This window comes from Natator depressus, chromosome 9 (genome assembly GCF_965152275.1).
Source record: "Natator depressus isolate rNatDep1 chromosome 9, rNatDep2.hap1, whole genome shotgun sequence".
In the NCBI taxonomy this organism is placed as follows: domain Eukaryota; kingdom Metazoa; phylum Chordata; order Testudines; family Cheloniidae; genus Natator; species Natator depressus.
Window position 1 is genome coordinate 48,458,191 of NC_134242.1, and position 12,133 is coordinate 48,470,323.

The 12,133-nt window shown below is 41.4% G+C and overlaps 1 protein-coding gene across 10 annotated transcripts in view; it reads left to right on the top strand.

Annotated features, from left to right (window-relative positions):
* The window catches only part of ARMC8 (armadillo repeat containing 8), a 179,686-nt gene that overhangs the window by 144,249 nt on the left and 23,304 nt on the right, over positions 1-12,133 (top strand). For all 10 annotated transcript variants that reach the window (XM_074964085.1, XM_074964088.1, XM_074964092.1 and 7 more), the window contains 2 exons: positions 6,376-6,462; positions 10,207-10,299. In XM_074964085.1, coding sequence (XP_074820186.1) covers positions 6,376-6,462; positions 10,207-10,299 — 180 coding nt within the window. The remainder of the gene's footprint in view (positions 1-6,375; positions 6,463-10,206; positions 10,300-12,133) is intronic.

Consider the following 12,133-nt stretch of genomic DNA (forward strand, 5'->3'; position numbering starts at 1 on the left):
CACATACTACTCTATCTATGGGAAAATGGCAGCTTCTGGAGGAGAGAATGGGCAAACCAACCAGAAACAGTGTGCAAGGCTAAGAGATTTTGTTCCTGTGATTTGCCTAGTTAAGCATAGAACAAAAGGGCAGATGTGCTGGTACAAGTGAGAGAGAGAATGAGGAAGCTGTGAGGCACTCTGTGCAGAGTGTTTCCTGTTTCTGCAGTTCCCCGTTTGCCCTCAAGTATGCAGGGTGGCTAAGCTTATTGCATAGAAGCCAATGTTGTTATACTGAATAGCTGACACCTCCATGAAAACCTGTTCAGTCACAGCTTTGATCAAAAAAGCAAATAAGATGATATGTTACCTGAAGAAACAGAGTACAGCGTTTCTGTAATACTACTAATAAATAATAATGAAAATATTATAATGTTGTTTTGTAAATCAGCGGTATAACCATACCTAGACAGTGTGTTCAGTTCTGGGCACTTGACCTCAAAAATCATACAGCAGAAATAGGAAAGGTACAGAGAAGGGCAACAAAAATGAGTAGACAAATAGAAAGATTAGGGCCATATAACTTAGAGAGTTGATGAATTAGTGATGACATGGTGGAGGTATATAAAATAATGAATAATGTAAAAAGGTCAGCCAAAAATTCCTGTTTACGATTTTTCATGTTACTAGAACAAGGAGACACTCAATGAAATTAAAAGGCAGCAAATTTTAAACTGAAAAAGGGAAATTATCCTGTGGAACTCATTGCAAATCCTGAGTTTAACAGGATCCACAGCTAAATTAGACTGGATAAAAATGTGTAAAGGATATAAACTCCCCTGTTTCATGATATAAGCCAGGCAAGCGTGTCAGCAACCTTAGCTTCAACACATCTTCAGAGATTGAAGTGGCACAGAACCAAGAAGAGCCAGGAACTCTGACAACAAGGTACATAAGGGCTTGGAGAATGCAGGCCTCTATAAAAGGCAGCAAGAGTACTGCCATTCTGAGAACTACCCCGGCTTTCGATCACAAGTGAAACAGCACAAGTGTGTCAGATCCGAAGGGGTTTCTGGACTAAGAGATGACTCTCAACCAGTCTGGTTGATACTTCAGCAGTGAGTGCTGGTCCTTAGAATCCTTTCTCTTGCTGCTGACTGTACCACCAAATCAGGGTGTGTTGGTTTAATTGTGGATGACATTTGACCCTGACTTGGGATGGGTGACTTTTGTGGAGCAAAGTTGGACTTCTTTGCCCATTACCCCCTCAAGTTTCAGTAGTTCTGGATGCCTGGACAGTCTTGGGTCTTAGTTTTTGGGTTTGGCCTCACTGCCATCAGTGGAGTTTGCAAGGAGTCTCCAGGAGTCTCAGATTCAAGACACTTCCTTTGTAGGTCCTTATACTCCAAGCCTATAGTTGGGGTCTCTCTTGTACTCCATTAAGGTTTCTTGCAGACCAGATTTATCTGCCTTGGGCATCTCTAGAACCTGGATACCTCATAGGACAACCACCTTTTCTTTATGAATTCTGAACTTCTGGGCCATATTGACCTCTAGTTTCCACAATTTTATGAGTCAGCCTTCTAACCTTCTACCCTGTCACTGGAGAAGGATCTGTTCTGGATCTGGTGTTGTTTAACATCTTTATTAATTACCTGGATGTAGGAATACAGAGCATACTGATCAAATTTGCAGATGACACAAAGCTAGGGGGACTTGCCAACACTTTGGAGGATAGAGCTAAAATTCAAAGGAATCTTGATAAATTGGAGAACTGGGCTATCGACAACGAAATGAAATTCAACAAAGACAAATGTAAGGTGCCACGTTTAGGGAACAAAAACCAAACGTGCAAATACCGAATGGGGGATAACTAGCTTTGCAGCAGCACTGAGAAGGATCTGGGAGTTGTGGTGGATCACAACCTCAACATGAGTCAACAATGCAATGCTGTTGCCAAAAAAAAAAAAAAAAAAAAAGTGCAATTGTGGGTTACATAAACAGAGGCATACCATGCAAGTCATGGGAGATAATAATACCACTCTACTCAGTGCTGATTAGGCCTCAGCTGGAGTACTGTATCCAATTTTGGTCACTGCTATATGAAAAGGATGTAGAGAAACTGGAAAGGATCCAGAGGCAAGCGACAAAAATTATCAAAGGTTTGGAATATATGTCATATGAGCAAAGGCTGGAGGAATTGGGTATGTTTAGTTTGGAAAACAGGAGATTCAGGAGGGACATGATAGTGGTCTTCAAATACTTGAAAGGCTGCCATAAAATAGATGGAGAAAAATTGTTCTCTTGCCACAGAGGGCAGGAAAAGAGGCAATGGGTTCAAACTACAGCATAGCAGATTTAGATTAAATCTCTGGAAATACTTCATACTGTAACTGTAAGAACAGTAGGACAATGGAACAAACTGTCTAGGGAAGTCATGGAATCTCCTTCACTTGAGATTTTCAAAAAGAGGCCAGATAGCCATCTGTCTTGGATGGTTTAGACACAACAAATCCTGCATCTTGGCTGGTGGTTAGACTAGATGACCCTTGTGGTCCCTTCAAACCCTATGGTTCTATGCCCTGGTCTACACTAATGGGGAGTGAGGTTGACCTAAGATACGCGAATAGCGTAGCTGAAGTCAGCGTATCTTAGGTCAACTTACCTGGCTGTGAGGACGGCGGTGAGTCGATCGCTGCCGCTCCCCCGTCGACTCCGCTTCCGCCTCTCAACAAGATGCAATAAATCGATCCCCAATAGATCGATCACTACCCGCCCTATGATTCTATGTGACTATCAGCTCTTTTCCTCTTTTTAGGTGAAGACAGCAGTTTGATATTTCTGAACAATGGCAGGAGAATGTGGCCATCCATTCCAAAAAAGCCTTCTTGAGCCAGTCTGTGATCTCTGGCTCAGCCTTGTACCCATCCCTGTTCAAAAGGGAATATAAAATGTATCCATATCTTCAAAATGGATCTGACTTCTTTTACGAGCATTCTGCCCTTGGTTGCTTATTGTATTTGTGACCACAGAAAGAGCCAGACCAGAGAGAGCTGCCCAGTCCATTGATCAGTAGAAAAATCTTAGGGATGGATTTGCTTGGTAGGAAGGAATGTCAGCAATATTGTAATTAGGAAGTTCATGTTTTCAAGCATTTCTCCATTACCAAGCATTGGCTGTCCTTTAGGAACTGTGTCAAGGCAAATTCATTTCAGTAACTTTAGCGGTACATTGTCTTAAACCTACTTTTGGTTGACTTTCCTGTAACAATTCTGCCTTTCTGTCCTCTCATTATATAAATTATACCCACTTACATCAGTAAATTACACCACATTTTACATCACCTCTGACTTTGATCCTTGCCTTTCAGTTAGTGGCTCACTAATTCCCCCAGAAAAGAGAAGCTGCTTACTTTTAAACAATTGAGTATAGTTATTCAGTCAGCTTGAAAAGCATGATTTATAAGGAAAATATTTCTGGCTAGTGCTAAATAAATGTACAGTCCTTCTGTCAAACATAAGAGGTACTTCTCCCTCTGTGGGCATGCTCTCACAACGACATGTGAGGAACTGAGGCCCACAGAAGGATGCCATTGGATTTATATCTGTCCTTTTGGCCTTATTCTCTACTGCCCTATACTTTACTTACAATGTGTGTATAAATGACTATCCAAGGTGCCAGGCAGTGGAGAATCGGGCGCTTTTTTAACATTTTGTTGGCAGCTAATGGGGAAAACTTACTAGATCTTTTATCCTACATCTCCTTTCCACAATGCAAAGTGTGGAACTATCCCCCAGTATATAACTGTTGTAGGGAAAAAGAATTTAAATCTCAAAATAGTTATAAAAATGAAAAAAGACTTGGACAAGTCTTCCTTAAGATGACTGGCTGAAGGTATTACAGCTGTATAGGGGGGAGAAGAGGGGTCTACAAAGGGAACTTAGTTTAAAGTTGTGTATAAAAAGGGATCACAAGTTCATTGGAGACAGCAGCAACAGGAGAGAAAACCAACTACTGTAACAATAATAATAATAAAGGTCAGGTTAAAAAAATGGAATAATTTTTTTGTTGGAGGCAAACGGTTAGAAATTTTGTGGCAGAATCTAATTTAGTGGGATTCAAGAACAAAAGATAGAGAACAGATGTCGGCAGTATCTTTGGTGGAAATGGGATTTGAGGCTCATGCTAGTTTTTGCTCATGCATAGGACTACACCACACACACAATTAGGGCTTAGGAAGGAATTATTATCCACAAGGTAAAAAGGATAAAAAAAGGATTTTTTTTTGTTTGTTTTCCGTTCTCTTATGCATTGAACAGGGATCTTTCAATAGCAAGTGGAGTCTATTCCCTGCCACAGCAGAAGGGTGGGCATTGGACTGTACTGTCATCTTCTTCTTAAATAAAGTATCCTGTACTGCCATATTTGTAAGCAGTAACAGATCATGAACAGAGAGCTTGGTGCATCTTGATCTCTCCTCTTCTCTGCCTGTGGCACACAATAGTTTAGTTTCCCGTAATTTTTTGGTCTAATTCTGGTGGTTGGCTTGCTTTGGGCATGGATGGGGGTGTTTAGTGGCTTGTGATATACAAGAGGTCAGAATAGATAACCTGGTGGTTCCTTCTGGCCTTAAACTCTGACTCAGTAAATCCCAATTAAAACCACTTTATTCTCCTTTGAGTATATATCGGGGTGGCCAACCTGTGGCTCCAGAGCCACATGCAGCTCTTCAGAATTTAATATGTGTCTCCTTGTATAGGCACCGCCTCCGGGGCTGGAGCTACAGGCGCCAACTTTCCAATATGCCAGGGGGTGCTCACTGCTCAACCCCTGGCTCTGCCACAGGCCCTGGCTCCATTCCACCCCTTCCCACCCTCTCCTCCGAGCCTGCCACGCTCTTGCTTCTCCCCTCCCCCTCCACCCCCCAAGCCTCCTGCACGCCACAAAACAGCTGATCGGGAGGTGTGGGGAGAAAGGGGGAGGTGTGGGGAGTGGGGAGCTGATGCGGGGGCTGCTGATGTGTTACTGTGGCTCTTTGGCAATGTAGATTGGTAAATTCTGGCTCCTTCTCAGGCTCAGGTTGGCCACCCCTGGTATATATCCTTATAGGAGCTCCACTATAGGATGTGTGTGCATCTGTGTGCTCTTGACTGGAGATTGTAATCCCAGCTACTTGGGAGGCTAAGGCTGATGGATCACTTGAGCTTAGGGGTTCTGGGCTGCAATGTGCTATCCAGTCGGGTGTCTAGTGCCACTGACAGCCTGGCCAGCGGGTGGCTGAAGGAATGGCTAGACCAATAAGAAAGACATGTTGTGATCGGCACTTTTCCTGTGAGGGCTGATGGACCGATCAGACAAGGTGACGGTTACTTGAGTTTTTTGAGATGTTTTGTCCCTATGGGTGCTCTATCCCCTACCCTTCTTTCCCTCTGCTGTGGAGTCTTTGGCTTTGTAGTCTCTGGCTTCCCGGGTGAGAAGGAAATGAGTGCAGCAAAGTTCACACCTACTTATATGCCCTCGTATCTAAGCACAAGGTGCTTAGCTATAATACATCAGACACTGTTTTCACAGTCTCTGGTCAAGAATGCTCAAGTGCATCCTCATCCTATGGTGGAGCACCCATAGGGACAAAACCTCTTGAAGAACTCAAGGTATTGTATGGGTAAGTAACTTCTTATCCCACATCCAAGAATGAAAAAGTGGTTTTGGGCATTCTTACTTTTATAACAGTTAAATGTAAAAGCACAATGATTTAAGGAAACACACTTAAGGATTGTTCAAGCAAGCTGATTCTGTAGCACTCTGTAATCACAGTTAATTATATAGGGGTAGATAGTTGCAGTTTGCACAAAGCCCTTTGTAGGAGTCTGTTCAGAGTTGCCATTACCCCAAGGGAGAACATGTATCTCCAATGACTCATTCCCTCCTGGGCTGCTCAGTGCATTGAAGAGATGCATTTTGTGCACCATTCATAGTGTAAGATAGTGTAGATTGCTCCCCTTGGTGTGCCAGCTCTGTAGTCCACTGAAAAGGAAGAAATGAGACTCTTTCAAAATAATTTGCTCCACAGAGGAACAGCTGTTATGGCCCATGTAAGATCAGAACATGTAAGTGGTGGGGAAGACTATCAACTGCTCCACCTCACCTTCACATAGGCATCAGTGCCATGCAGATGACAATGCCTGAAGGTCTTTTTGTTCAAAAACTGCTCTACTTCAACAGGATGACTGTGGAGGTGAATTCCCAAATCCCAGCATAACCCTTCATTGCAGTACAAGGGCACTGAGGCTCATCTGGTGGCTCTTGCTAAGCAAAACCGTAACTTTGTTTAAAAGTGATCTTAGTCTTGATCATAACAATTAATGGAGCTCCCCACTCTACTCCTTATGCCCTTAGGTTTTACAGAATGCTCCAGATGAAGTCCTGGTGGTGGCATCTTCCACATTATGCAACCTTCTCCTTGAATTCTCCCCAAGCAAAGAGGTTGGTATTCACCTATCATTTCCTCTTATTGCTTGTTTAGTAGAACTGTGTGTTACAGCAATGACTTTTGAGTAAGCAAAGAAGTTTTTTAATCACTATCAGGTGATTATACAGTAGTTGTAATGTTTGGATGATGGAATTTTATCATTGATATTCTGTCAATAAAAAAAAAAAACCCTGTTAATTATTCAGTGATATGACAGAATAGGTGGTCCCATCTAATGTAGTTAGACATGAGTATGCTGTATGAGCCCTAACTTTACTGATAGACTCTTCCTTTAATAAGATTTTAAAACACTTTTCATTTATAATTCTGCCTTGTTGCCTGTGCTGTATCTGCTCTAGAGATAAATCAGATAACTTCAATCTCCAGGGCTGTCAAACCAACAACTTTCACAAGCTCTAGAATCTTTTTTTTTTTAAACCATTATCTAGTTAATTGCTGATAATTTTAGCAGATAAAATGCAGATGCGGGTGATGAGTGGGGAAGTGGGAGTACCAGCAAGGAAGGAAATGCAGAGGGATGAACCTAGAAGGCATACAAAAAAAGGGAGAAAAAGAGAAGGTTGGGGAAGAAATAGAAACAAAGGGCAGGAATAATGGTGCAGCTATCCGAACTGAGTGATGCTGGGTATGACAATGAGGGACTGAATAAATAGTAAGTTATAATCATAACTAAAATCTGTTACTACATAAAGGCCAGAGGCTCTCCTTGATCTGTGTGCAAATCTCTCTCCCATATCTGTGGTGTGAAGGGAGTACATAATTCTAGATTTATCTCTCTGCCCATGGGCCACAATTACAAATGGACTTCAGTCTTCTCCAGAAGATAAGTTTGACAGCTGAGAGGTAAGCCATGTGTTTTACCTTCAGCACTTTGAGTTCACAGACTTGAAACCCAATTATGCCTTCATTAAATACAATGGCAAAACACCTGTTGACATCACTGTGAGCAGAAATGGGCCATAACTGCAGGAATGTGATTTCACCAGGCTGAGCAAAAGTGAATGCTCAAGAAAGTTCTTTTTCATTAATTGCATTGTATAGTGCATTGGCTTATATGAAGTACACTGTGCATTTCACTGTGCAGTGTATGTGCTTCATGAGTATCAGTATATGTGGCACACAGCGTACAAATATTCATATTGCCACCTAAGAAGTGTAGCATATGGTCAGTATATTCTTTAGGCATTTCATTCTATAATGTATTCACTTTACTGTGATGTATGCATTTCTGTATTATAGTGGACAAAACATTCATCTCTTGGGCTATAATTTTCAGTATTTGATCTAAGCCCATAGGTGACTTTTTTTAAGTTTGAGGAAAATCCCTTCATCTGCTCTGTGATGAGAAGTGGAAAAAACGCTTCTCATGTTATAAAGTAATTTTATCCACACATTTTTAAACATGGCTACCAAAAAAGCAACTGATTAGCAACTTGAAACTTGGCATGGCCATAGATAGTCCTTATTGAGAGCTGGTACCTTTGTTTGATTAGGCTGGAAAATGGTTAAAAATAAAGATGTTATAAGCAATTGGAAAAAATGCTCATCAGTATGCTCAGTAGTGATATGCCATAACTTTATCAGAGCTTAGTCATCTTTGTGACCTCATTGTACATTTCTTGCCTCTATCATGGCTAGGGGATCAGACAGAGTCTGTTGCACTCTGGCTGCTAATGGGTCCATTTATATGGGCTTCTCTTCCCCAAGAGATTTCATCGTGTTTAGACTTCATCGTGAGGAGCGGAATTAGCTAAAAAAAGCTGACCACAACTAACTGGTCAGTATAGACAATGACAAATAGTGCTCAGCGTCATGTCAACGGGCTGTGCTTATAGCCTTGCCTACAGTGACCAGTCAGCCAGGAGTACTGTGGTGTCAGCTAACTCCACTTCTCATAACATCTAAATGTGATCAGATCTCCTGGTGAAGACAAGCCCTTTGATGGAGACTCTCTCTCGATAAAAAAATGTGCACGCTGTTTATGCAAATGTGTCTTTACTTAGGCATGATTTGCCAGAATAAAAGGAGAGACTGTTTTGAAATTCCTTCATATAGCTATGAAATATATTATTTTATTTAACATACTCTGTATTTTCTTTTTTATTTGCAGCACTTTAAGATTTGTACATTAAATACCAACTACAGTAGCAAAAATAATTTTGTCCGTGTATTTAGTTGAGCTGAGCTGGAGCAGGATTTTTTGGTGCATGAAAAATTCAGAGATTTTGAGGTTTTTTTGTTCTGTCTCAGGACAAAAAAATCCTGGAATTTTCTATGGAATATCTTTCCAGCTGGCAGCCTGCCCACCCTTTCTCCAGGGCAGAGGGCAGCCCAGGGAGGCAGCCAGGTTGGGAACCAACTGCCAGGCTCCCCAGGAGCCCCAGCTCCACAGCAGCCATCCAGCCAGTGACCCTGGGAGTCCCAGCTCCAGCTCCTGCCTGATTTCCATCAGCATTTTGCCAGATTTAACAGATTGGCTGCTCTAGTGTTTAGCATCTTAATTCAAATCCTTATTTCAGTTGCCAAGGAGTATCAGCATACTTTTCACACTCTATTATAATAGTACTTTTTCAATATTGAGAAAAGTATTAATACCATTCTGGCGATGATGTTTGTTAGAAAAAAGCTAATGGTATACATTTAATCTCAATCAGGTGATAAAATTTACAGTTAAGTTTTTGCAAGAATATATGACATTTTATTACTGTTTGTTCTACATAGTTTCAGAATAAACTATGTCACCCAAGGTGTTTCATCTTTAAACTTGTAATGGTTAATTCATATTTGTAAATTAACATTTGCCAAATCATTCCACAGCGGTGTTCTGCCAACCTGTAACAAAAGACCCTAGTATAAAGCACGTATGCAAGCAAACAGAATTAAGGGCCAAATTCTGCGTTCACATATACTGATGTAAATTTGGTGAAATTCACCCCTGTGTAAGGGGCCCTAACCTATTTTGAGGCCTTATGTGAATCATAAATGGTGCAGAGTGCTTTTGCAGACCTTGTGCACAGAGTGAATATCCCCCAGTCTGGAGTAATTCCACTGACTTTGGTGATGTTATTATAGATTTACATAACTGAGGGTAGAATTTGGCCTGTTGTTCCCATGGCAACCTTAACCCTGAGTTTCCTGACTATTGTGGATTCACGGTCTCAAGCTTTTATCATCCTATGACTGTAGTTTCTGTTTCATTTAATAATCTGGGGCTTTCAAAATCCATCTGTTTGTATTTGTCCTGTAACCTCATTGTCTGATAATATCACAAGCGGTTTGAGTTTTTCTCAGGTTGTCACCAGAATTCTTAAGAGTTAGCCTTATTACACTTGGTGGTTGTTCTATTGTTTATATACGTGTTGAACTCATTACATCTCAATGTGTCTTCATTAGTGAATGTGAAGAGCAAATACAGCCTGTTTAAATGCAATTAAAGACAGTGAAACCTGTCTTGTGTGTCTGCTCAAGGGATCAAAAATCAGTTGCTTAATGAAGATAGTCTTTTATTAAAGGTGCTTCACTGCTAGCAGTCTATTGAGACAGAAGGTTGTCTGAAAAGGGTGTGTGTGCATACACATTTCATTATAGTTATGTCTACAGTTCCTCAATAAATAACCAAGATCCACCTTGAGATAAACACAGTATGCAGTACCACATTTGACAGATCATTGATGTACATGTAAGTTCAGTAAATTCACAGTGTTCTAAAGCTGTATGTTTTTTCCTGTTCATTACAGCCTATTTTAGAATCAGGAGCCATAGAACTTCTATGTAGTTTAACCCAGAGTGAAAATCTTGCTTTGCGAGTGAATGGCATTTGGGCTTTAATGGTAAGTGCTCACTCCAATGAAACATTGTTTGTACAAACACCACACACAACCAGTCAACCACCAAAGCACACTTCAAGGAAGGGAGACTCAGAGCTTTACTTTTGGCCATGAAGATCATACCAGTTACTAAAAACAACATTGCAGATGTTCAGCCTGCCTATATGTGTGACTGTACAAGAAAATAGTGATCTGTCCCTGAAAGTATATTAAGAACATAAGAACAGCCATACTGGGTCAGACCAATGGTCCATCTAGACCAGTCTCCTGTCTTCTGACAGTAACCAGTGCCAGATGCTTCAGAGGGAATGGACAGAACAGGGCAATTTGGAGTGATCCATCCCCTATCATCCAGTTCTAGCATCTGGCAATTGGGTGAACTATTCATGATGACTTCAAGATCTCTTTCTTGGTAACAGCTAATTTAGATCACATCATTTTGTATGTACAGTTGGGATTATTTATTTCAATATGAATTACTTGCACTTATGGACATTGCATTTCATGTGCCATTTTGTTGCCAGTCACCCAGTTTAGTGAAATCCTTTTGTAACTCTTTGCAGTCAGCTTTCCACTTTTTATAAGCCAGTAAACAAAAAATGATCTTGCTGATATGTCTTTATATATGTATTCTTGACAGTATAATTATATCCATAGCAAACTATTCATGTAAGCTTCACAGTGCAGTAATTTCCAACAAATAATAAATGAAGTGTAAATCCATGGAATTATACAAAGAGTGTAAAATCAAGAGATCAAAGCAAGAATAAAATTCAAACCTTATATCTATTTCACTTGTGCATGTCAGTCATGAGCTAATTGAGCAGCAGCATAACTGGTTAGTTCAAAGGTAAGGCTGTAGTTGGGTACAGGTAAGAAGGAAGATTTAAAACAAGGGTAAATGGGTGAGCCTTTGGCATTTTGTCAGGGATGTGGAGATCCAAAAATGTCCTTCATAAGCTGTAGTTCTTTGAGTGCTTGTTCCTATGTGTGGTGTACTTCAGCAATTGCACATGCTTTCCATGGCCCAGAATTAAAGAATTTTTCCTGAGTGTCTGTTTGGTCCACACATGCACCCCCACTTTCCTCATGCTCTGCATCTTAGTTCCTTCTTACCTCTCATCGTCTGGCATGGAGCTTCAATGTATGTGCTGACTTCTTCAGCTTCTGTCTGTAAATAAATTGTCATTAGGATAAATATTTGGGGATCAGTCGTTAAGATTTGGGACAACTCCCCATACCTCTTGGGTGAGGAGTGGTTCCTGTACATCACTACCTCTCTCCCTTTCCCCCCAGTCTTCCAGTAGTGGCAGGAGAAGTATGACAAAAATCCCCATAAGCCCTTCTATATGTATGTAACTATCACGATACCTGTCTGTACTGCCTGTGGGAAACATGTCCTGCTCAGGGGCCGTATCTGCTGGTTATTCCCAAGTAAGACAAAACAGTCAGGGGACTTCAGTTTCGAAGCATTCCTCATGGAGAGGTCCATGAGACGGGGTACAGCCTCTAACCAGGGAAACACTCTTGTACATCAGTCTGAAGAAGGTCGGAGCAGCCTCTTGAGTTCGGCTCAGGCCAGTTCCAGGGCCTCTGCCCCCTTTCCCCCATCAGCTTCGAGACAGGGCAGAAGGGAGATACAAACAATCCCATAAAGACAAGAGGGAAAGTTCCACATCCAAGCCCTCTAAGAGGAGACAGAAGTCCCCATCCTGTACCAAGTCAGGAGACACCTTGTGCTCTGGACCCGGGTGTCTGCTTCTGAGGAGGACCAGCCCAGGACTTCATCAAAGGGCAAGACAGCACCACTCTCCCGTACCAAAAGTGGTACTTCAGT